The sequence below is a fragment of the Bubalus bubalis genome, chromosome 2 (assembly GCF_019923935.1).
Source record: "Bubalus bubalis isolate 160015118507 breed Murrah chromosome 2, NDDB_SH_1, whole genome shotgun sequence".
Classification (NCBI taxonomy): domain Eukaryota; kingdom Metazoa; phylum Chordata; class Mammalia; order Artiodactyla; family Bovidae; genus Bubalus; species Bubalus bubalis.
In genome coordinates this window covers 1,960,939-1,986,440 of record NC_059158.1, presented here as the reverse complement: position 1 = coordinate 1,986,440, position 25,502 = coordinate 1,960,939, and the positions used below count along the sequence as shown (strand labels likewise).

The window sequence follows — 25,502 nt, the reverse complement described above, 5'->3', positions numbered from 1 at the left end:
TTTAGGTAGCAGCCAGATTGGGTGGTGGCTGCCCAGGGCTGGGTCCGGTTGTGGTTCGCAGGCCTGAGCGCACAGCAGTGTTGGCAGCCCCCAGCCCCCACCCTCTTTCCGAATGCTTTTGTCCTCTGATGCCTCCTGGCTGGCTCCTACAAGCAGAATGTGCCGCGGGCATCACTTGACCTCAGATCAGCTCCCAGTGGGACGTCTGGGTGGAGACTAAGGGCAGGGTGGGCACCCCCACCCTCCCCCTCCTCCAGCAGCACCTGGGACAGGGCGTGCCCTTCCCCTGCCAAGTGTGTGCCAGGCGGAGGTGCAGGGAGCTGCCATGGCACTGGGCTGCGATGATCACAGGGGCTGTCAGCCTCTCCTCGGCCCGCAGGGCCAGCTGGGCGGGGCGATGCAGCTGGTACCCTGAGGATTGGTTACCCTGCGGGCCATGAGGAGAGATGGGAAAACAGCAGGAGCAGTCTCAGAAGGTAGAAAGCGGGGCGGGGGGTACAGACTCCACACACGCTGGCGCATCCGGGGCTGTGACTCACAGGAGGGCAGAGAGGAGAGGAGACGGAGCAGCCTCTGAGTCGAAACCATGGGGGCAAAGAGTCGACACTCCTCTGCTTCTAATGCTGTGACTCACAGGAGCACTTCGGGCTGCGTGTCCCAGGTTAGACACAGGGTGTGCCGTGGAAGGTGTTTGTTGTTACGAATACGTTTGCTCCTAGAAGCCAGGTACACGTGAGTGTTGGTTTTCCAGGGTGGCCTCCAGAAGCCGCCTTAGCTGCCCATCCAGTCTTCTGAGCTGGCGTGGGCTGCACCGGCCAGCCCTGCCCGGTGTGTTCCCTGGAGCCTCTGACCGCCCCCTGTGCCCGGGGGTGGATTGTTTGAACCCCGGCCTGGGAAGCTCATTCACCGAATTCGAATGGGCAAGGACACGGCCGCCCTGGGCAGCCTCACGGTCACCTGGATGGCTTGTTAAACCGCCTCGCTGCGCTTCCTCCAAAAACTCCCGTGGGGTCTGGCCTGGGCCCGAGAATGCGCATTTCTGGCGACTTCCCAGGTGAGGCTGCTGCTGCTGCTGCCGCGGTCCCTGAGCGGACACAGGAGGACGGCAACCCCGGAAAGAAGCCCTGAACCTGCATCATTAGTGATGGGACTTGTGCGGCCAGCGGGGCCGCTCTCCGTGTGTCCCCCGGAGTCCAGCGGACGGTGTCACAGGCCGTGGTGCCTCCTCCACGGAGGCCGGTGCAGAGGCACGGCTCTGCCCGAAGCCCGTCGATGCGGAGACCCTGGTGCTTTGCCCCTTGGACCCAGCCATCAGCTGCCTGCAGACTGAGGGCCGGTGCCCACGTGTGCTCCACGTGGACACACGTCACTCGGAGGGAGCAGACGTGCGTCTCTTTCCCACTTCTGCCAAAGCAGGAGGGAAAGATTGGAGAGCTGTTTCTATTTTTTTTTTTTTAAATAATAAAGCTTAGTTGTAAAACTAGTCTAAAAGTTGTGTGCACCAACTGATTGGCTTTCTCTCCAAGTGGAGCAGGTGGCTTTAGCCTGGAATATGGGGAAACACGCTCGGCATTGACAAGGAAAATGTAAGACTGCTTCACGTGTATATTTCAGTATTGACCGCTAACCGTCTTAGCTATTAAGATGACTTGTGAAGTTTGGGGGTTTTCGGGCTGGAAGCACAGAGCTCGTGCTGTTGTGACATGCTGTGCAGAAGCTGGCGGGGGCTTCCCACTGCAGGGCGTGTGCCAGCTGTGTCGGTGCCCGGGGACGCCTGGCCTTGCCTCCCCGCCGGGATGGAGGGAGGAACCCCCCGCCCTGAGATGGCATCAGGGCACCAGACCCTGCGGACTTCTGTCCTCTGCCCCAGACGAAAGCATCACACTGCCTTCTGTGGCCAGGTGGTATTTCTCATTAGCGTCTCCAAACCACTGAGAGACCCCCAGTGGTGCGTGGGATACGCGTGATCAGCGCACTGTGATTGATGACACCGGCCTCCCTGTGCGTTTCTCTCTGACCTGTTTTCTATTTGCCCCTCTCTAGTGGGATCTTGTGTGTGATAATGCCTGGAAGGTCCATGTCGCTAAGTTCTCCTTACTGGTTGGATTAATCTTTGGCTACCTGATAACTGGATGCATTGCTGACTGGTAAGTACCCGCATGCCTGCCACGCCACACCCCTCGGAGCTGCAGCAGCCTCTGCGGCCTCCCCAGGCGAGGTCGGCCTGAGCTTGCCGCGACCGAGGCTCCCCCACCTCCCCCCGCCCTGGCACTGGGGCCAGAGCTGATGGGGGCAGCCGCCCCCTGCAGAGTTCAGACAGAGAGAGCTGCCAGTGCATAGAGCAGACCCTTTTGAAGTGAGAATTTAAATTCATTGCAATTCCCTGGCTGCTAGAATCTAGCAAAACCAGCCTGCAGCCAGCCACCCATCTCCTCCTGAGAGAGTGAGGTTAGAAAGAGCCTGGGAATGTGGCTTCAGGCTTTAAGCGCTGGGCCCTGAGTGGGCATAGACAGACCAGGGGCTTCAAAAGATGGGAAGAGGACAGCCAGACTCCTCACCCTCGAGAACTGGACAGATGCAGGCAGACCTCAGAGAGGAACCGTCCTTGTAAGTTGGCTTGGCCAGGAGATGCTTCTGCAGGTCCACAGGGAGCTGGGCTCTGAAAAGTGGCCGGCTATGGGTGGCAGCTGGGCAGGCCAGGCAGAGGGGTGGGGACCGGAGACAAGAATAAATGTGCTTTCCTTGGGTGGGTGCGGGGCCAGGTGAGTGTTCCGGGGGGAGCGAGATGGTGGTGGGAGTAACGGCGTTAACAACCCGCCCTCACTGACGCCTGTGTGGCCAGACTCCGTGCTGAGTGTCTCCATGGATTAAAAGAGCCCCTCCGCACAGCTCCCCTGTTTCCCAGTGGAAAACCGGCCTCACCCCTATCTCCTGGGGAAAAAACAGAAGCACAGACGTTTAAGTAATATCCCCGGATGCCCTTAGGTTGAAGAGCCAGCGTTTGAAACTAAGCTCCTAGCGGCCCCAGAGCCGGACTCCACAGGTGTGGACTGAGTCGCGGGGCTTGTGTCGGCAGTGGGGACTCGTCCGAATAGCATGGCCGTGGCCCAGTGCTGCTGGGGTTGGCGGGGAATGGGGGGCTGCCGAAGAAGAGAGGTGTGGGGACCCCTCCCCGCTTGACGTTCTTTCTCTTTAAGGGGCTTTATTTACAAATAAGGGCCTCTTGAATCCCAGACTTAGTAAAGCTGGCAGTGATTCGGAGCAGGCTCCTCGAGGCCGAGGCTATGCCCCGGGGTGCCCTCTGTCCTGGTCAGCTGAAACGGCTGGCTGTTGCTGTGGGAGTGCCCGCGGGGGGTGGGGGAGCACAGAGAGACCACTTTCAAGTTCTGGAAAGTTCTTCCCCAGAAGCTGGCATCTAATTGGGTGTTTCTTGCATTAACATGAAGTACGATTGCCTGTGTGTTCAGAATTTGCTGAATCATCATCTGTAAGTGCTTCTTAAGGGCATTCCCCCCCGCTCCGGGCAGGAGCAGAGATGCTGGGAGTGACCTGTGGAAACTCACACAGGCCCTCATGTGGGGTTTGGTGGTGGGCTTTTTGAGGGGGAGGGGAGGAACAGGATTGGGAAAGGACGAGGGTTTTGGGTTTTGTTTTGTTTTGTTTTTTTCCCAAACCAAATACTTGAACTTTTAAAGGTTTTCAGAGTGAGCTATACTGACCTAAAAGACCCTCCAATCCCAATGTTTTAACCACAAGGAATTTTGTTTCCCAGAAACCTAAACTGAAATAGGTTGGGAAAATAAGAGTAATATAACCACATCACTTCTTCCTAAAAACACGGACTTGACTAAAGTCTTAGTGTCCTGATTCAGTGATTTAATAGGGAAAGTAAATGCAGACTTCACCTAAGAGATCTACAGTGGTTTAAGCTGTTTACAGGTGGTTTTGTGGTTTCTTATGCCTTTCCCATCGATGGTGTTCGGCCTCCCTGATCACACACCAGCCCCGGGGACCAAGTCGGGAGAGAGTGGGGTCTTCCTTGGCAAGCAGCCAGGGTCTGAGCTGCAGCCACTTCTCCAAGTTTGTGGGTGGCGGGGAGTGGGCCAGGGGTGCCCAGAGGGTCGGGGCAGGCAGCTTGTGCTGCGGCTTTCTGAACATTCGGAGTAGGCCTCAGTTCCAGTTTGAAGGTTTGGTATTTTCCACCCTTGACTGATTTACTGTTAGCATTTTACTCCCTGCTGGAGCCTTGCTTCAAAGGAGATAAACACGTATAGAGGGAAGTCCGGGTCTCACAGCTGCTGGCACCATTCCACGGCCGTGTCAGGAAGCTGATCGGGCCGTAGGTTATGCCAAGACCCCAGTCGATGTCTCCTGAAACTTCAGCTGCCTGGCTTCTTGTTTGTGCTTTTTAAAGGTGACTGTTCTGCACACACGTTCAGTCTGGGCTGGACAGCATGTCCTGCAGGTAACGTGTTAGTTTAGGTGGAGGCTGGGGGCCAGCTGGGTCAGGGGCTCTGGCCAGATGACCTGGCTTCCTCTCTTGCTGGGTCTTTTGCTGGACTCTGCACCTTTCTCATACCACCGGTCCTGGGAGGCTGTGTATGGGCTGCCCTGCAGACCCCTTCCCTCTGGCTCTGGACTGAGCTTGGCCACTGGCGGCGAAGGAGTTTTTTTCCAACTTCCAGAGACTCTCCCGCGCTTCCCAGGTGGCTCAGTGGTGAAGAATCCGCCTGCCAGTGCAGGAGATGCAAGAGGCACAGGTTCGATCCTTGGGTCAGGAAGAACCCACTCCAGGATTCTTGCCTAGAGACTCCCATGGAGAGAGGAGCCTCGCGGGCTACAGTCCACGAGGTCAGACACGACTTGGCAATTAAACAGCAGCAGAGGCTCTCCTGTTCCTTGGCTCCTGGCCCCACTTCTAGTCTGAGCCCACCGTGGCTGGTCAGGTCCTTCTCATGAGACTGTCGCCTGGTTCCACGTAGCCAGGAGAGGCTCCCGGCACAGCCGCCTCACCTCGAGGCCCTTCACTCTGATGCCATCTGCAGAGTCCCTTGTGCCGTGAGAGGTGGCACAGCCTCAGGGGGTTAGGACAGGGACACCCCCAAGGCTGATATTCTGCCTGTCACAGGTCCTGGCTGACCGATGATGCCTCTGCATCGCAGATTTGAGAGTGCGAGTCTACTGATCATCTGATGGGAGACCTCTGCTCTGGGGAGAGCCAGGGCCCACTTGAACCCCAGGGGCTTCTAAACACGTGCACATATCTACACCGGATGGCCCTTCTTGAAGAGAGCCTGAGGCTCATGGGACCCAGAGGGTCTTGCTCAGGACCTCTGTCCCCAGGGAGCCTGGGACTGGGGCCAGGGCTCTGACTTTGAAGACCATGTTTGTCCCCCATTCCTAATACGAATTTTCACTTAATGACTTTAGCAGCCACTTTGGAGGGAAAGATTTAGAATTGTTTCTACAAGTTAAGCAGAAATCCAGGGTCTTCCCTAAAGGGTCAGGACAGAGGAACAGACTGTGTCCGGTGGGCGTCGGGGAGGCCGGACGTAGGAAGACCCGCGGCTACTTGGTGCCCGGTCTGTAGTCCTGTTAGTGATCTCGACACTGTGCGATGCAGGACAGATGGGGAAGCAGAGGGAAATAAAGAGGGATAAGTTAGACTCTGGTTTCCTCCATTTAATAGGCCAGCCGAGCCGTGTTTAAGTTCATTTCTGTAGACAAGTTGGAGTTGGACAGAACTTCCTGTAGTCATTCCTGGTAAGGGCTAAGTGACCCCAGCACAGGTGAAGGGAAGTAACGGCTAAAATCTCGACAAGAAAATCGACTTCCATTGCATCAAGCTCACAGCCTTGGCCCCATTTCTCTAACCCGGAGTGATGGACAGGGACGCTCAGAGGCCTCAGGAATCCTAAGTGAGACGGTATCTTGGGGGTCCCGCCCCCAGAGTGTGAGGAAATCACATCCGTCTCCTGCACAGGCAAGGCCAGATGCTACCGCGCCTTTTTAAAAAACAGAGTTAAATTGAGGGGTGGTTTGCACACCATGTAGCTCACACGTGTTAAGTGCACAGGTCAGTGAGTTCTGGTGTATTTGCAGAGTCACACATGTGGCCACTGGCACACACTGCGTTTAGAATGTTCCCCTCTTCTGCCCACTCCCATCTCTGCCGTTCTCACCCCAACCTCAGGCACCCCCAGACCTGCTCCTCGTTTCTATTTGCCCATCTGGACATTTCCCTTCCAGGTGGACGTCCAGGTGTTGGGGGTTCCGGGCGTGGACTTTGTTCCCTTGGCAAACAGCCCAGCCTCTCTGAGAGCTCTCCTTCTAGTCCACGCTGGCTGTGCCACGCTCATCCTCGTGCGTGTGAGGCTTGGTCCGGGAGGGGCGGCGAGCAAGGGCCACCCCAGGCCCGAGGGCCACCCCCCCCCGCCCCCCGCCACGCCTGGAAGCACATTCCTGGCGCTCCCCGAGCCCGCTTGGGCCGGCCCTGTGACCCCCTGCCCGGGGTGCCCTGGCCTTTCCCCAATGCAGGGGACGGGCCCCTGGGGACCTCCCTTCCAGGTCCACGTGCATCCTTACAGCTCAGGCCACCCCCGTTCAGTCTGTGCTCCCTTCTGGTCATTCCTCATCATGGAGCTGAAACCAGCCGGCCGCCGGCTCGGCCCTTGGCTCCACCAGGCCGAGGGTGAGGTCGAGGCCAGTCTAGTCAACAACTCAGAGAAACAGCTGGAAGCCGCTCGCTCACCCTGTGCCTATGTTAACTCTGGATCCAGTTCCAAAGGTCACAGCCTCCAAGCCGTTTTATACTGGGTGTGCCAAGGTTGAAGTTTGGGGAGTTACTGTTGGTTCTGTTGAATTACCCCCATAAACTCAGGAGTAGACTGGCCAACAGGAATTGGTTCCCGTCTCACGTCTGTCGCACAGCGGCTGTTGACCTGTATTCCCTTATCTACATGACGAGGGGTGGGTGTGCGTACCCTGAGGGCCCCCTACCCCTGGGCCTCCCCACGAGGGTCCAGGAGGGATGCAGACTCCGTGGGGTCCCCACCCAGCACCTGCTGGCCCCTGGGGAGGCCTGGCCCCCGGCCCCTGGACCCCAGCCTGTCCGGCGATGACTAACCGTGTCCCTATCCATGTGCAGGTTCGGCCGGCGGCCCGTGCTGCTCTTCTCCATCATCTTCATCCTCATCTTCGGACTGACCGTGGCGCTGTCTGTGAATGTGACCATGTTCAGCACACTCAGGTTCTTCGAAGGGTTCTGCCTGGCGGGAGTGACCCTCACCCTGTACGCGCTGCGTAAGTAGGGGCCTTCAGGGGGGCTTAGAGGAGGTGAGGGAGCGTGTGGCCACCGCGTGTGAGGTTCGGGCAGGCGTCCGCGTCCTGCAGCTCAGGAGCGCAGAGGACGGCATCTTCTGCGGCGAGGACTCTGCTCCCGGGCTGTGCGTCTCACCTGCCCTCCAGCCTGAGCTCCAGCTTGGAGCCCGTGGAGGGTTGCATCATGCTTGGAGAAATGGGGCTCGGCCCGCCGCAGGGGCCGGGGTCCTCCGTGTTGACGTCTCGTGCTCCTCCAAACCCAGACATACCCGGGCGTCCCCGCGCTTGGCTCCAGAGAGCAAACCAAGAGGCTCACATTTGGTGTGGGTTCCGTGTCCTTATGGATTTCTTAAGAGTTTTCTTTCTTTGTGTTTTTCGCTAAGGTCACGCAGGGTCCAAGTGTCCCACATTCCCGTGTGGCCTGAGTGTCTGGACTTGAACCCTGAGTGCTGGTGCTGGGAGAGTTAAGTGGCCATCTTCTCAGGGTGAAGAAACTGTCCTCTGTTGACCCGCCGTGTGGGCGCCATGTGGACTCCCCTGTCAAGGAAGCCTGTCTGGCTTCTTTGTGGTTGGTGTTTTCTAGCGCACGGCGAACACCCTCAAGGAGAAGGAAGGTTTCAGGTGTGGGTGTTTATTTTCCAGCTTTATATTTTTTAATCATGGTGCGGAAAGAACTGTAAGGAATAATATGATTATTTATAACACATTTCCTTTTTCTTTCCCTTTGACAACACGTGTAGGATCAGAGATTAAGTAGCAATTTCCAGAGGGGTCGATAAGGATAACTCTGATTATCTTAAGGTGCAGCTACCTTCGTTTAATGGATGATCCCTTTAATGACACTGTTAAATAAGCTGGATTTTGTTCCCTGTTGTAGAGGACAGAACTATAGTCGATCACAGCATGGTTTTATCCTCACAGAGAAGAAAAGGACTCCAGGTGTGTTCTCCAGAATCCGCAGTCGGCTGTTCTGTTTTCTTCTGACGTTGACTTGAGTTGTGGTTTCTTAGACATCGCCGTTTTGAGGTTATTTGCATTTATCCTGGAAGCCTTGCTCTGGGGGGTTCTTAGGAATGTACGTGTCCCCTGTCAGCGGGTCAGGGTGACCCTGTGGAGGGCTCGTCTCTCTGAACAGAGGTCTCAGGGGTGGGTTTTGAGTCTGAGCGCTTCCATAGGAGCTGTCTGGGCCCTCCTCCCTCCCTGCCCCCGTGGTCTGCACAGAGGAGCGGCCCCCTTTCTGGAGGAGACCCCAGCCCTCGTCTCGGGCCTGCAGGCCCCGGGTGTGTACCGGCGTGTGGGGTCTGCACCCCAGGGCCCCATCCCCACGGGGCTCCGGTTCTCACGGGCGGGGTGCCCTCTGTCCTGGTCAGCTGAGACGGCTGGCCGGCGCTGTGGGGGTGCCCGCGGGGGGGTGGGGGAGCCCAGAGAGACCACTTTCAAGTTCTGGAAAGTTCTTCCCCAAAAGCTGGCATTAGCATCTAATTGGGTGTTCTAGGGGCAGCTCTGCAGGCTGGCAGAATGGGACAGCAGGCTTCGGGAACTGAGCAGAGAAACGGCCTCCCTCTCACCACCCCGGTGCCTGTCAAACTCAGCATAGAGGACGTTCACAGAAAAGAGCCTTAAAGCAAAGCTGACATATCAGCTTTATCTCGCATGCCCACTGCTGCCAGCGACCGCAGGGAGGGCTCGGGGGAACCCTCGGGGCTCAGCGGGAGAGGAGCCCAACCAAGTAGCCCTGACGGCCTCTCATCAGGAGTGGGAGGACCCACACTGGCCATCTCTGCAGGCCCCCCTGCCTTCAGCAGACCTGGAGAAAAACTACCCCCCATGGCACCCTTTCAGCCTCACTTAGAATCGCCAATGGCCCTGTAAAGCCTATGACTGTTAAAAATGAAGCTAAGGATGTTTTTCAAGAGATTACACAGTGAGCTCTTGACAATGGAAAGTTCTCTGTACTTCAGAACCATACAGGGAGTGTGCTTATCCCAGGAAAGCTCTGCGGTTACCTGACGGGTGCAGAACCAAGTAACCCCGGGGTCTGCAGACTTTCTTTTCTAAAGAGCCAGGTGGTAAATGTTTTATTCCAGGGCAGGTACTCAGCTCTGCCGTGATATCCTATCATTGTTCAGTCACTAAGTCGTGTCTGACTCTTTGTGACCCATGGACTGCAGCATGCCAGGCTTCCCTGTCCTTCACCATCTCCCAGAGCTTGCTCAAATGCATGTCCATTGAGTCGGTGATACCACCCAACGGTCTCATCCTCTGTCGCCCCCTTCTCCTCCTGCCTTCAATCTTCCCCAGCATCAGGGTCTTTTCCAATGAGTCGGCTCTTTGCATCAAGTGGCCAAAGTATTGGAGTTTCAGCTTCAGCATCAGTCCTTCCAATGAATATTCAGGGTAGATTTCCTTTAAGCTAAGCTAAGTCACTTCAGTCGTGTCCGACTCTGTGCGACCCCATAGACATCAGCCCACCAGGCTCCCCCGCCCCTGGGATTCTCCAGGCAAGAACACTGGAGTGGGTTGCCATTTCCTTCTCCAATGCATGAAAGTGAAAAGTCAAAGTGAAGTCGCTCAGTCATGTCCAACTCTTAGCGATCCCATGGACCACAGCCTACCAGGCTCCTCCATCCATGGGATTTTCCAGGCAAGAGTACTGGAGTGGGGTGCCATTGCGTTCTCCAAGATTTCCTTTAGGATTGACAAATGGTTTCAGCTTGCTGTCCAAGGGACTCTCAAGAGTCTTCTCCAGCACTAAGAAGTAAGAAAGATGTAAATGATTGGGTGTGGCTGTGTCCCAGCAAGCCCTTGTTTACAGAGGCAGATGGTGGCTGATCTGACCAGCGGGCCGGTGTAGTTTTCCACCCATAAGTGATTCTCTTTCTGCTGACTGCTGGGGAGCTTGGAAAACTTTGAATCTTATCTAGCATGTGTGTGGGCTCGGCAAGCTGAGCTTTAAATGCTGGCCCCATTCCTAGTTTTATTTGAAATTTTTTGCTTTCATTTTTCCTTTGTCCCATTTTCATATCGCCATAAGTTCAGTGTTATTTTATTGTATGGACTTGTGTGAGCAGTCTTAAGTTTTCTCTGAAATGAAACAGGGAATAAATAAAGAGTTACATTTTCTTAGCTTGGAATTATAAACCAGATGTCACGGCGGATAACCACGTGGTGAGAATTTCCAAGTGTGCCCTAGTGACCCACTCTCACGTTGATATGGTATGTGATATAGCAAAATTAACGTAAAGAAGAAGAATGTAATTGATTGTCTGGAGTTCACTGAGATAATATTCGAACAGCGTGAATCAGGGGGTTGATTGAGAGACGGCAGGAGGACTAAGTTTGAGAGGCTCAAAAAAGCAAAGAAAGTTCTAAATGGACAGCGTCGGGCCGGGCGTGCTGTGCGTTGGGCGGGGCAGCCCCTCCCTCTGGCAGTCTTGGAGGAAACAGAGGCTGGTGATCGGCTGCAGATCCCGGCCCTCGGCCCTCGGGGCCCGTGACTGAACTTCCTGACCAGCGCGCTGGCTTCGTCCACAAGCGGCGCCCATGCTGGGTGAATGCGTGGCCATTTGTTTCACTCAAAGCAATTTCTTGCTACCCTGGTCACAGGCTTAAAATATTTCTCTGCCAAAGCTTTCACACCAGAGGCGTTGATGATTTGGGAGATAAATTTTAAACGGCCCTGGCGTTTTATCCCTCCCACCGGCAGGTTTCTGTCTCACTTCGTGCGTCTGCTGGAGAGCTCTGAACTTTCTCAGAAGAGACAGGATGTGGCTCTCTTTTCCATCTTGCAGGTGCCTGGCATTGTAAGTGGGGAGAGCCACGGTTTTGGCAGCTCTCGAGGCTTGCGGAGCTCGTCGTGAAGGTGGGCTCTGTTCTGAGATGTGCTGCTGGTGTGGGAAACTGCTCTTCTGTGCAGGGTTGCTTAAGGCTTTTTCTGCTTTGGAATTTTTCTATGGTGCATTCCAGCCAAAGACTCCCTCCTTTAAACTGTAGTTTCCTTAAGTTCACCAAAAGGAAACGAGGTTGCGTAATTAGGACATAAACCAGAGACCGCTGGCATCTTCCCCAGGAGCCTGTACCTGGAAGCCCGTTGGCAGGAGCCAGAGACGGAGCGATGCTGAACTGCGAGAGGTGGCTGCAGGCAGGGTCCGGCCGCCTCTGAGGCTGCGCAAGACACTCAAGTAATTTAACCCACCTGTACCGCCCTGGTGGCCTCCTTGTATCTCTTTAGCTCTGACCAAAGAAGAAAAAATAGAAAATCTTGACCTAGCCAGGCCAGGGGCAGGGAACCACAGACCAAGGAAAGAGGCGAGCATCCTGTTTCCTTATCTGTTTATGAAAATAAAGACTCGCCAGAGATGCAAGTCCTGCCCGTGTGCTCCTCAGAGTGGCCAGCCACAACTTGCCGTGTGATTTCTTTTTCCAGGGATGGTTCGCCTCACAGACAAGGTGATGCAGCTTTTGCAAGGATGTGTCCTTGTTGAAAAGAAGCACAGAGAGAAAATAGCTCTTGGAGCCGACTTGCTCCATGTCCTAAGCCCTGGGGGAGAGGAATGGTTTTCTCATACGTTTTCTGAATCTGTCCTCGTTTGCTCTCTGTCTCCATCTCCCCACTTTGAGCGACCTCCCCCGCCCCAAGTGGAGTGATGAAGCCTGCTTCTTGATGGCAGAGACCATACCTTAGTGACAGTGGGTGAATGAACATTCCTTGTTTTTGTTTTTTGGCCCAACAGCAGTGAGCCATTTCCTTGAAAAATTCTCTCAAAGCTTCATGTTCTCATTATAATAACCCTCCTCAAACCCAGACAGCTTAAATAATTGGACGAATTTTATACATAATCAAGGAGTGACCAGAGATTTCACAGGTGACTGAGTTACTGATTACTTTGCAAAATGAGAAGCCGAATCTTAACTGGTAAATAATCTCAGAAGAGCCTGAGTTTGCTCTGGGTGGGGTGATGTGGCTCACGAGAGAACGGGTCTGGCCTCTGGCTAAGTCGTTTCCAGTGTGCTGGGAGATGTTCCTCCTTGCTGTCGTGTGCCTTTCTTTTTTTGTTCAAATCTGGGACTTTGGTGCTCCAGCGTTCCTTACCTTTTTTTTTTTAATACAGTTTCTTTCTTTTATTTATTTTTGACTAAATAAAATAAATCTTCACTGCTTTTGCAAAGCCTTTCTCTGGTTGGGGGGAGCAGGGGCCGCTCCTGGTTGCAGCACTCACGCTCCTCCTTTGGGTGGCTTCTCTCACCGTGGAGCATGGGCTCCAGGAGCACGGACTCAGGAGTTGTGGCTCATGGGCTTTAGCTGCTCTGTGCTGTGTGGAATCTTCCCAAACCAGGGGTAGAACTGGTGTCTGCTGTTTGGACTGGCAGAGATTGGCAGGCAGATTCTTATCCACCAGGGAAGTCCTGTGTGTATTTCTGTAATCTGATGTTTTTCTGAATACTCCTTGGAATGTATTTCAGGATTTTTGAGCGTCAGAGCCGCCGTGCTTATGAGAAAACAATCCCCTGAACCATGCCTCCAGGTGGCGGGCGTGGTTGGGCTGTGGGGCCAGGCGTAGTGACTTCAGCTGGGCTAGGAAGTTAACATGTGCGTCGCATTTGGGTGAAGGGACAGTTTCTCGAGAACGTGCTCTCCGGCCACCGTGACCCATCGCCTGTTTGCGCCCCCTCCCCCCACCCCAGTCTTCAGCCACCCCGCCTTCTCAGCAGCCGCCCTGGGAGCCCCAGCCCTGCACTTCTGGTGGGACCGGACCTGCCAACAGGCTTTGTCAGCCAAGGCAGTGAGTCAGAGTTTACCCAAAGCCTTTGGCAAGCATTATTTTTTTTTTTTTAAAATTTCAGAAGAGTTTTTGTTTGATGCAGGTTCCAAATGATACGGTTGGGAAATCAGAATGGACTTGGGTTCTTATCTGTCCTTTCCTTCTCTGGAGACACTTTGCTAGCCCGGCAGACAGACTGTGACAAGTGAAGAGCAGATAGAGAAGAGGAAGGTGACAAGGCCTCTGGGCCTGCCTCTGGCCTCACCCGCTTGCCCGCCACCTCCCCGGAGCCCCAGCGCCGGCGCCCGTCTTCTGCTGGAAGTTAGGGCAGCCTGTGTGTGTGTGGGCTTCAGAGTGCATGTTTCTTTGGGTGTTTTGAACTTGGTGAAGATAGTCTGTCTCAAAACTGGCAGGAAAGAAGAGAAAACATTTAGCTATCTAGCGTTCTAAACTTACAGTATCTGGATGCCTTTTCCAGCATGCGTGTGTGCTTAATCGCTCAGTCGTGTCCGACTCCTTGTGACCCCAGGGACTGTAGCCCACCAGGCTCCCCTGTCCATGGGATTTCCCAGACAAGAATACTGGAGAGGGTAGCCATTCCCTTCTCCAGGGGATTTTCCTGGCCCAGGGATAGAAGCCTTGTCTCCTGTACTGCAGGCGGATTCTATACCACAGAACCTCCAAGGAAGCCCCCCACATTTTTAGCAATGGAGGATAATATTAATATTAACACCATGTCTGTCGTTAAGGACTAGGCGTTTCCAGACACAGTGATTTTAGCGGCGGGATGGTAGTGGTGGCCGAGAGCTTCATTTGAAACAAGGTGTTCACCCAGCAAGAGGGAAGCAGAACGATCTGGAAATCTGGAGACCCAGGTGTAGTGAGAGCTCTGTGGTGGACTGGGTGCACCTGCCACAAACCACCTTATCTCTGCGCCTCTGTCTCCATCTCTCTAAGGTCAGGGCACAGGTGTTCAGTGTGTGCCGTGGAACCACAGAACTATGGAGTCGCTTCTGGAACCATCGGTGGAGAAAATGAGTAGAAAACAAAAATCAATGGACTCCAGGTGTGGACACCGAATACTGCAGTCCAAATAAGAAAACAAGAAAACCAGGGGGAAACCCCCGCTGCCTTCTCACTTTGGAATTCTAGGCTCAACCAGGAGCCTCCTCCAGGTTGAGGGGGTCCTAGCCCCTGGGGCCGGGGAGGACAGGGAACCAGGGGTGCTGGGCTCTGAGCGGCGTCCCCCCTCCAGCCCGGGTGGGCAGCCGGGGTCACTGCCGTCCGGAGGCTGCCGTGCGTGGGGACTGGAGTCCAAGGTGACAAAGTGGGAGGAGGTGAGCGAGCGGCCGGTTTAACGGTCCCGGCTTCCGGAACGGCCCCCGTGGGCCAGGCCCTGCCCTCCCGCCACAGCGCCGTCCCTGCACCTCGACCCTCTGGGGAAGCCCGCCTCGTTGTCCGCACCCTCCTGTCCGCACGCTTGCCAGGCGGGCTCACAGGTCTGGTCTGGGAATCCCGTTAGACACTACGGGAGTTGCTTTTCTCATCTGGAAAGACGAGAAGGGACACGGGGCTGGAAGCCGGGCTGAGGAGAAGGGAGAGCGGCACAAGTCTGACTGTTTTCCACTCTTGAAACAGAAGAGAGAGGAAATAAACGTCACCTTGGGAGCAGGTGAAGACCAGGCTCCTTCAAAGAAATCCACATCCAAATGGATCTGGTGGGAGGTGAGGTCATGAGTGGTTTGCCGAGACTCCTATTGGCCAAAACAAAATGAAACAAAACACAGCTTTGGCTCTGAGACCAGAGAGAAATGTGACTCCCAGGGTGAGGAGCCATGAACGCTTGCTGTCAGCTCCGGTGTGACTGCGTCACGCCAGAGCAGCTGGGCTTCAGAGAGTCTCGGTTTCGCTTGGGGCGTCTTGTGAAAACAGGACGGCTCTCTTCCTCACTCAGCAAGAGTCTGAGGGCTTCCTGGGTACCGGGGGGGCAGGATGAACTTGAGTACTTGCTGTGCGCTGTTAGGGGCTGAGCATGCAAAGGCAACATACCTTTCTGCCCATCGACAGATGACTGGTTTCAGAAGACTCAGTGCGTGTGCACAATGGAATATTACTCGGCCTTAAAAAGAATGAAGCAGTGCCATTTGCAGCAACATGGATGGACCTGCTCATAGTGAAGTCAGTCAGACGAGACAGATATCATGATATCACCTCCATGTGGAATCTAAAAATAATACGAGGGAGTTTATTTACAAAAGAGAAACAGATTCTAAGACATAGGAAACAAACTGTGTGTACCAGAGGGAGAAAAGAAAGGGGGGTGGATAGACCAGGAGGCTGGGATCAACAGATACATTCTGCTGTATACAAAACAAACAATAAGGCCCTACTATATAGCACAGAGAGCTAGAGCCAGCATCTCGTAACAACCTAGAGTGGGAAAAAATGGAAAAAATATTTATAGCTGAATCACTCTGTGCCCCTGAAACTAAAGCAGCGGTGCAGATCAGCTACACGGTTACACCCGTCACCTCGTCCTCCTCAGTCTCTCCCGTCCACTCCTCAACAGCAGAGCACTGCGCGGCACCACGCCACACACGCACACACAGACACGCAAGGCGTGTGCACACACACACACGTGTGCACACACACACGCGCGCAGACACACACAGGCATGTGCACACACAGACACACCCCCCCCGCCTTCAGTGTGAGCAACGTAACATCCCTCAAAGGACCCAGCTGCCTCTCCAGCTCTACTGCAGTTCTGAATTCCCAGCGATCGAGCCAAGATAATGTGCTGTTTTAGGCGACTTCAAGAAAAAAATCTCATTATCCTCTTGCCTTGTAACTCGGTTTTTCCTGTCCAATGATAAGGAACATTTACCATTGTTATTTTCTTGCGCAACAGTGCAGATGCCCTTAAGCCCGTAACTTATACACTTAGAAATGGTGGCAATGGTAAATTTTATATTATATACATTTTACCAAAGTTTTTTCTAAAAGTTATTTCCTTCCTAAAATACCTGACATGAAGACAAGGTGGTATTTTTCTGGGGAACACAGGAATTGAAAGCTGTGCTTGAAACTATTTCGATCACATTGATCGCTGTATGGAAGTTGCTTTTGCCCCAGTCGCCTCTGACCTACTGGGTGACCATTGCTCCATCCTCGGCCTGCATTACTGGCCACTCTCACTGGCCCTTTCTTGGCGCCCTGGTTATCAGGCTGTCCTGGCTTCCCACTGGTCTCTCAGGCTACCGCTTCCCGCCTCCCTCCACCCACTTACTTCTCCTGTCACTCGGGCTCTTGGCACACTCAGCTCTTCGGAAGCCTGTGACTGCCCCCGAACTTCTGGACAGACGATCACCTGCTAAGTCAACCTCCTGGGGTACCCCTAAGGCGCCACCCACTCGTATCTGAACATGAAGCCGTCTGTCATCGCCCCCAGCAGCTCTGCCCGAGGAGGGAGAGGCCAGTGGCTTCAAAATCTTTAGGGTTTGGAGTCGGAATCCTGGGCTGCCTCCCTCGCCCCACCGTGTGGAGGAAAACCGGTCCAGGTGCCCCAGCTGGTTGCCGGGTCCTGCCCCCTCCCTCGTCCGCTCTCAATCACCTAGGAGCCGTCCCGCCTCCTCAAAGTCTCTCCTTTCCCGCGACCACAACCTTCACACAGGCTCTCCTTCTTCACCTGGACGCCGCAGCTGTCTGCAGCGTTCAGCTTGGCCTGAGCTCTCCCCTGCCCCAGCCTGAGCAGCCCCCCTGAAACGTGCATCTAAAACTCCGCCTTTCTTCTCTGAGACCCACAGGAGCCTGGCCTGTCCCATGGTCACGGAGGACAGAATCTCTGTGCATTGTCCTAGCCTCCTTCCCAGGCTCCCCTCCTCATGATTCTGGTTTCTGCCCAGCCCCCAACCACTCTCATTACCCACGATGCTGTAGGCTCAGGCTGGGTCCTAACCACTCTCATTACCCAAGGTGCTCTAGGCTCCAGCTGGGTCCTAACCACTCTCATTACCCACTATGCTCTAGGCTCCAGCTGGTCCCTAAGCACTTTACCTAGGATGCAGCAGGCTCCCCTGACCACTCACATTACCCAGGATGCACTAGGCTCAAGCTGGTCCCTCATCACCCACAGGACCCAGAATGCACTAAGCTCCTCTTGCCTCTGAGCATCCAGTGCAAATAGCAAACACCTACCCTTCCAACCCTACCAAACCCACAGTCCCTGATGCTCTGGTGGCCTTTCCATAGCCGGCTTCAGCCTGGTCACGCCCTGGAGTGCTGTCTACACGTGTGGAGACTCCGTTCTTCTGCTATTGTGTTCAAAGCACTATTAAGCCTGCATCTGTGTGGCCGGTTGGGGTGACCTTTGGCCTTTGTGAGTGTAAATTCAGACACAAACGTAGGCCTGAAGTCCTAGCTCCACTCTGGGTTCCTGGCTGCTCACCCAGACAATCAGGGTGACGCTTTTGTTAACGTATCAATAGATGAGTTTTCACTGACATGAGAACACAAAGCGTATGGCTTTGTGCAGATTGCTTGGAACGTGTCCGCAGGTGGCCGCAGGCCTCTCCCCAGTTCAGGAACCGTGTTCTAAAGTCCTGAGTCCAGCCCCACTTTGGGGCCCTCTCCTCGACCCCCTTCCCGCCACCCTCAGCTCCCCCTCCCCTGTCCCCAGGTTGATGGCTTGGCTTCTCCTGCCTTGACCCCCTCCCTTTCCAGGGTCCGCTTCCTCTCTGGCCTCGTCCAGCCGAGGGCCGGGCGCCTTCCCACAGTGTTCCTCCCTCTCACCCAGGAGCCTGACCAGCACGGGTAACTCCCCAGGGAGTCTCCATGGGGGAAGGAGAAGGTTCCCCCAAAGGGCTGGGGCCTCCCCGGGGCGTGGGTGCCGGGCGAGGTGTCCGAGCTTCGCTCTGCTGGCCGAGGACGGCCATTGCCGCCTCTGTGAAAAAGCATTTGCTCCGTTCCGTGTTTCGGGGAGGCGGTGCTGGGGGTCCTGCCTTCCCATCCCGTGGTGACCGTGCTGTTCTAGTTCTCCCTGGTTTTAACCGGTTTGAACCGAACTGTCTTCTGTCACAGAAGGTGTGCCCGGAAGGGGTTCAGTGGGAACGAGTGATTCAGATCTCTAGTTCTCAAGGATGAAGTTCACCCCAGCCTGCCTTCTCTTGGCAGTTTTGTCACAGACAAGACGGTCTCCTCCGAGATCACCCTTCAGCGGCTGTCCTGGTGTTTCCCTGGCTCATGGAGGGCGGGGATGTTGCTGGAACCTGGATGTCAGCCTGGAGCTGTTGGATATCAGCTTGCTCCAGGGTACTCGGGTCTTGTCCTTTAAGAGGGTGAAACTGAATCACTTGCTTCCCAGGTGGCTCAATGGTAAAGAATCCGCCTGCCAATGCAGGAGATGTGGGTTCGATCCCTGGGTTGGGAAGATCCCCTGGAGAAGGGCATGGCAACCCACTCCAGAATTCTTGCCTGGAGAATTTTTGACAGAGGAGCCTGGCAGGCTACAGTCCGTGGGGTCTCAAAAAAGTTGGATAGGACTGAGCGACTGAACAACAACTGCCATGGAGCATGCCCCCCAGCGGAGGCGGGGTTCACGGGATGCCCCGGAGGAGTATCACGGAGCCCAGACCTTGTTCTTCCTTTGTGATCGTCACCCTGGTGCTGGTCTCTGACCCGCGCATCTGTGGGGGGGGTGGTGTCTATTTTCTGCTTCTTTGTGGGGTCACTGTTGGGTCTTATTTCACGTTCTCTTCAGGGGATGATTGCTCTTTTGGTGCTTTTCCAGGCTCTCCTGTCTGGCATTTTTCCCATCTGCCTTGTGACCGTAGAAGCGAACGTTTGCACAGCTGGCTTTTCTGTCACTTCACCGCTGCTCGGCGTCCGTGTGGGGCTGGGGCGAGGGCGCGGGAGACGTCTGCTTTCAGCTGACGCAAGAGCGTCTCTTAGGCGCCCATCCTTTCTCAGGGCAGAGGAGGCAACCCCAGGTAAAAGGACAGTTGAGACCTCAGGCTAGTTACCTTCTGGACAGTCATGTAGACCTCTGCCCTCTGTGAATATTGGGAATTGTTGTGAGCAGTGTATAGACATGAACCTGAAGCGTGTGGGCGAGGGCATGAGAACACTGGTGGTTTGGGGTCCACATTACAGAAGAAGAAATAAAATTTAAAAATGATTTTCTCTCCCGATCTCTCTCACACCTTAGCTTGTGAGACAAAGCAAATCCATCATAATAAACCATCTCTAAAGAGGCTTACTCCTTGGAAGAAGAGTTATGACCAAGATAGATAGCATATTCAAAAGCAGAGACATTACTTTGCCAACAAAGGTCCGTCTGGTCAAGGCTATGGTTTTTCCTGTGGTCATGTATGGATGTGAGAGTTGGACTGTGAAGAAGGTTGAGCGCCGAAGAATTGATGCTTTTGAACTGTGGTGTTGGAGAAGACTCTTGAGAGTCCCTTGGACTGCAAGGAGATCCAACCAGTCCATCCTGAAGGAGATCAGCCCTGGGATTTCTTTGGAAGGAATGATGCTAAAGCTGAAACTCTAGTACTTTGGCCACCTCATGCGAAGAGTTGACTCATTGGAAAAGACTCTGATGCTGGGAGGGATTGGGGGCAGGAGGAGAAGGGGACGACAGAGGGTGAGATGGCTGGATGGCATCACTGACTCGATGGACGTGAGTCTGAGTGAACTCCGGGAGTTGGTGATGGACAGGGAGGCCTGGCGTGCTGCAATTCATGGGGTTGCAAAGAGTCGGACATGACTGAGTGACTGAACTGAACTGAAAGAGGCGTAGACCAGAGTGGTCGCAGAGACCTTCGGCTGTGCTGAGTGGGCTGTCTGCACCACCAGGGCTTTGGCGTCACCGCGGGGCCATTGAGCAGGGCAGCGTGGCTGTGACGTGATGAACTTTAATGAATTAAGTCTGTGCTGCTGGAACCACACAGCACGTCGTTCAGTCACACAGTCCTGTCCGACTCTTTTGCGGCCCCATAAACTGTAGCCCGCCAGGCTCCTCTGTCCATGGGATTTCCCAGGCAAGAACACTGGAGTGGGTAGCGTTTCCTTCTCCAGGGGACCCTCCCGACCCAGGCTGCCATGGGCAGGCGGGTTCTTTACCGCTGAGCCTCCTGGGAAGCCCGCGCTGCTGGAAACGCGGCGTTAAATCATCTGGGGGTGAGTTATTGCACCAGCTCGTACTTCCCTACTGAGTTCCACCCCCTCCGCCCCGCGGCCTGGAGGGTATTCGGTTTGGAGGCCTTTCGGGTGTCGTGTGGCTGAAACAGAGCCCTCATCACCCCGCCAGCCTCACGGCCTCACCCGCTCATCCTGCCGGCCTGTCGAGAACCACCGTCCGCCCCAGGGCTCCAGCCGGGTCTGAGACACTGTCTTCTTGATCATCAAATCCTGCAGATCACCTGCCCGGCTGCAGCCTCTGAGGCAAAGCCTTTCCATTTCTTGCCCAAATAACCGCAACAACTTCCTGAACCATCTTCCTGGTCAAGCCATGCAACCGATTCTTCTCTTACAACCAGGGCAATATTTATACAGCGTGAACCAGAACTTGTACCCATCCGCTTCAGACCCTCGGGGTTCGTCAGCAGCGGCTTCACTGTGAAATCAGGGAAACCCCAGATGACAGGGGTCTAAACAAAGTAGCTGTTCCTGCCTGTCATCACTGGAGTCGTCCAGGGCTGGTGTGGCCAGTCTCCTGACTCTGGGGCCCGGACTCTCCTTGTCTGCTAATTCTGCAGTCGCGTCCACATTCCGGCCAGCACAGTGGCGGGAGCGAGGAGGCGGGATGCTCCCCCATGAAGGTCACCTCTTGGAGGCTGAGGGCACCGCATCTTGCCTCCCCTTAGTGTCCTGGCCACAGCTGGTTGCTGGGGGCGAGGGGGTGGTGCTGGGCAACAGTGCTCCATCGTGAACGTCCGCAAGCCCACAGGAGACGGGGCAGAGGGTGTGGGCAGTGGCCCGCGGTCTTTGCCTCGCCCTCCAGTGGCTTTCATGGTGCAGCCCGAGCTCGTCACCACGGCCTGTGCCGTCCTGTGAGGCCTGCCTCCCGCTGACCTCAGTTTTCCAGCCAAACCGACCTTTCCATTCGCTATGTGCCGGGCTCTTCCTGCTTCCTTAGGTCATCCATACTGGCCTTGCCCTCTGCCTGAAGTGCTGCATCCTGGACCTCTGCAGGCTGGGCCACGTCTTGTCACCATTATTCTGTTCACATCACATCGGTGGCCACCACCCTAATTATTCCTTTAGGACTGTCTGCCTGTTTCCCAGCATCCACCACTCCCTGGAGATATACTGATTTATCTGCGTCTCCATCAGTACCACCCCCTGCTCTGGAGTAAACTCCACGGAGCAGGACCTCTCATCCTTCTTTCCCCCTGTATCTCTGATACCCAGGGCTGTACCTGGCACAGAAAGGGTGTCTGAATATGAGTTGAGTGACTGAAGGAATCCATGGCACTGTCAGAGTAGAAGTATGTGTGTGGAGCGGAAAGGCTGGAGTTCTCGTGGTCCATTTCTCATCCATGAAGGATGAGGGGAAGGGCACGTGATGGTGTCACGTAGCTGGTCATGAATGGTAGCGGCAATTAGCTGAGATTTCTCATGAAAGCCTCGTGGATTAGACAGATTCGGACTGGATGCGGAGAGAATTGGCTAGATTCAGAACCAATCGCTCAGCCCTCTGCTGCCACAACTGACCGACGATCTGGGGGCAATGGATGAAAGATGCCCAAGAGCTCGGTCTCGACTTTATCTTGCCCTCCACCTTCTGGCCCTCCTCAGAGAGGCTTCCTTGGCTACTCACATAGAATTCACCAGCTTGTTTCTCTTACTGCACCCTGATTCTCTGCGTGCACTTTTGAAGCATCGGTTAACCGTGGCATGAAGCTCGGATAGGAAGTCTCTACGTGGCTGTGCTGTGCTAAGTGCATTCACTTTGCTGTGCAGCCGACGCCACCATCCGTCTCCCGCTGAAACTGTGCCCCATGACACACTGGCCTCCCCTGCCCCTCGCCAGCCCCCACAGCCACGTTCTGCTTTCTGTCTGCATCTGAGGCCTCTGGGGACCTCAAGCCAGTGGCATCATGCCGTATTTATCCTGTCGTGCTGGTTTATTTAACGTATCATGTCTTCAGGATTCACCCATGTTGTAAATGTGTCCAGATTTCTGTTTTAAGCCCGAGTAGTATTCCAGTGGCTTCTAGGCCGTGTGTAGTGTATCTGTCCTTCTGCCCCTGGACACTTGGGTTGCACCCACCTCCTGGCTGATGAAGGGAGCAGGGGTGAGACCTTGCTTCCAGTTCTTTGGGGTGTGTACTCAGATGTGGGATTGCTGGATTATAAGGACTCACTTTTTCCATCTGCAAGATGAAAGTGTTGGCCCTGGGCCCCAGGCTGTCTCCAGCGTGGCATGGCCTGGCCCCCAGGAAGCAGGGCCTGCAGAGTGGCTGTGGCCAGTGGTGCCAGTCTCCTCCAGGCATCAAGAACAAGGCTGTCTCAGAAGAACTGGGAACCTCTCGCGGCTGCTTTATTCAGAGCCCCTCCCCTGATTTGACAAACAAGCGTACTCATTAAGGAGGACGGTGCCCCTTCCCAAGTGCACGGCTGGGGCTTCATCTGTGATCTCTGTGCAGCAAATGAGTTTCCCTTCTTCCTCCCTGTCCAGCGCTGAGGCCTGTCTGCCTTCCTGCAGGGCTCCCTCGGGGCAGCGTCCCCAAGCATCCCTTCCTGCCCCCCTCTTGTCTTCCCTCTGGTCCGTTTCTAAACTCCAGGGGAGCTTTCCGAGCTGGGGCGGCATCACTGGTATGTTTCTAGCTAATGGCGAGCCAGGTCATATAATAAATGCATTTGCAGGTAATTAAAGACCTGGGAGGAGCGTGTAAAGATGCAGTTTGAAGCCTCTGAGACCGCCTCTAGTGTCCAGCGGGGACTGAGGGTTTAAATGGGGAGATGGAGGGCTGCGTTGTTTCGAGTGCAGTGCGTCTGCTTTGGCGACGTCCGGCTTGAGTTCAGAGCCGAGGCGCTTGTCGAGGGATCTTAGTACCTAGTGGATCATTCTGCGGGTGTTCTTGGAGAAGGTGAGCTGAGAGACACTACAGGATCTGCCCTGCCGACAGGCAGCTGACAGACGCCTCTCCGTCCTGGTGGCAGAGGATTTTCTGAAGCTGGTTTGCTGTGAGGACGGGGGTGGTGTCGGGGGGCCAGCAGCAGGTAGGTGTGTTTGTTCCCAGCAGGGAGGACGCGGATGTCCTCATCTCCAGTCAGTGTTGTGCCCTCAGAGGACATCCCCGAGGAGCCCAGAGACCTTTAAGGAACCTGGGCCACTGAGGCCTCAGGGAAGGACAAGATGAGTCCATCTATAACAAATCACCAGTTGTGCGGCTCGATTAAGATACCTAGGTTTGGGACCTTTGTGTTTTATTGGGTAAAATACACATAACGTTAGGGCTTCCCAGGTGGCCCTAGTGGTAAAGAACCCTCCTGCCAATGCAGCAGATGTAAGAGACCTGGGTTTGATCCCTGGAGAAGGGAATGGCTACCCACGCCAATATCTTTGCCTGGAGAATCTTACTGACAAAGGAGCCTGGCGGGCTACAGTACATGGGGTTGCAAAGAGTTGGACACGACTGAAGCGACTTAGCACGCACACGTGTACATAACGTAAAAGCATCTCAGCCCTTTTAAACGGGTTGAAATGCGACCCAGTGGCGTTAAGTATGCTCATGTTATGAGCATCGCCACCATCCACCTTGGAGTGTTTTTCGTTTTGCAGAACTGAAAGCGTCCCCAGTAAACCACACCTACCCATGCCCTCCTCCAGACCTTCACACCCATATTCTCCCTCCTGTCTCTACGAATCCGATGACTCTGGGGACCTTATGTAAGGGGGATCACCAAGGATTTGTCTTTTGGGGCTTCGTTCACTGCGCGGAATGTTGTCAGGGTTCATCCACGCTGTGACCTGGGGCAGAATTCCTTCCTTTTTGAGGCTGAGTCGTGTTCCACCCTGTGGGGTGGTCACTCGGGAGGCTTCCTCTTCTGGACGGTTGTGGGCAGCGCTGCTGTAGAAGGTGAGCACAGCAGCCCGTCCAGGTCCCTGCTTCTAGTTCCTTTAGGGCACATGCTCTGAGGAGGAGTTGCTGGGTCATAGAGTTTTGAGGACTTTTGAAGTCACTGTGTTCTTTGGAGATGATGTGATCTAACTTTCTACAGCAGAATAAGAGTTAATGTTGACTTTTTTTTCAAATGGAATGAACAGGAGGCAAAAAATACAGTCATTATTTAGTAATCAAATTGCAAGTTTGAACTAGGTGATGTGCTGATGAAACCAGAGGCAGAGCTGGTTTTTTTACTTTTTATATAATAATAATAATTATTATTATATATGCATGTTTCTTCCTGCCTCTAGAGAAATGTGCTTTTGAACTGATTTTCCTACTGATATGATTTTAAAATGTTTACAGCATTCATAGTTTTCACTTGTCTATACTTTCAAAGAACAAAGGCGCATTTAGATGGAATGCTTGTTTAAAACGGGTCTGATGGATTAAAGCCTTTCATTGTAAAGTCGGTTTGTTTTAGAGAAGGAGCATCCGCTTTGCAAAGATTCACCGTTGGAATGTCTTTGTAAGTGTAACCTCTCCCAGTGCACTGATCTGTAAGTCAGTGTGCAAAAAAACATTGGTTTGCACAAACTGTTAGTGTTCCTGCTCGTAACAGTCCATGGTCAAAACCCATCAGCTGTGGGAACAAAGGGCCTCGCGGTTGTGGCCTGGCACCTTGGTGGTGTTTGTGGGACTGTTGGTGCGTGTCAGGGACACAGGGACCAGCATTGATCTGAAGCCTGCAGGACCCCGAGGGGCACATGCGCACAGCAGAATAAACTCATGCTGCCCAGAAGAGTCTTTTTGGAAAATGACTGACCGTGTCTGTTTACCCGACGGCTTCAGTCTTTCAATGACTCCCGCTGCCTCTCAGGGCGGCCGGGGGACCTTCCAGCCCCGCTTTCCCACTGCCCCCTCCCCTGCCCGTTCAGACCCTCGGAAACTTTGCCTCTGTGGCACCTGGATTCTGCACAGCGCTCTTTGCTGGAACACTCTCCTCCCCCCATTTTCTCTGGGTGAAAATTGCTCAGGTCCTCAAATGATAGTTGTGCCGTTTCTTGCAGTGGTTTTTCTCCTGGCCCCACCGCCCCCCAGCCCATCTGAGCTGGGGGCCTCTTCACTCGTCACAGTGACCGCTTTCAGACTTCAGTTTGGTTAGACAGTGAATAGATACAAAGGTATAATAAGTCAGACATGAAGGATCCCAACACGACGCACAGTGGAGGAACCCAACTGTTCTTTGACATCCCTGTGCGCCCCCCGCACCAGCCACCGTGTCACCCCGCCCTCCTGTCCCCTC

The 25,502-nt window shown here is 54.4% G+C and overlaps 1 protein-coding gene and 1 long non-coding RNA gene across 9 annotated transcripts in view; one reads left to right on the top strand and one right to left on the bottom strand.

Moving 5' to 3' along the window:
- The window catches only part of SLC22A23 (solute carrier family 22 member 23), a 126,813-nt gene that overhangs the window by 33,705 nt on the left and 67,606 nt on the right, over positions 1–25,502 (top strand). For 5 of the 6 annotated variants that reach the window (XM_025265004.3, XM_025264998.3, XM_044926554.2 and 2 more), the window contains exons 2-3: positions 2,044–2,147; positions 7,148–7,302. The exons of the other annotated variant lie outside the window; for it this stretch is intronic. In XM_025265004.3, the coding sequence (XP_025120789.2) occupies positions 2,044–2,147; positions 7,148–7,302 (259 nt within the window). The remainder of the gene's footprint in view (positions 1–2,043; positions 2,148–7,147; positions 7,303–25,502) is intronic. 6 annotated transcript variants of the gene reach the window in all.
- LOC123328677 lies at positions 13,365–16,510 on the bottom strand. Of its 3 annotated transcripts, none has more exons than XR_006543679.2 (4): positions 16,372–16,510; positions 15,132–15,306; positions 14,744–14,836; positions 13,365–13,488 (listed from the first exon to the last, which is right to left on the bottom strand). It is a non-coding gene; the product is annotated as an uncharacterized LOC123328677 (long non-coding RNA). The 3 variants fall into 3 exon arrangements; XR_006543680.2 differs by lacking the exon at positions 13,365–13,488 and adding an exon at positions 13,987–14,095; XR_006639839.1 differs by lacking the exon at positions 13,365–13,488 and adding an exon at positions 14,502–14,629.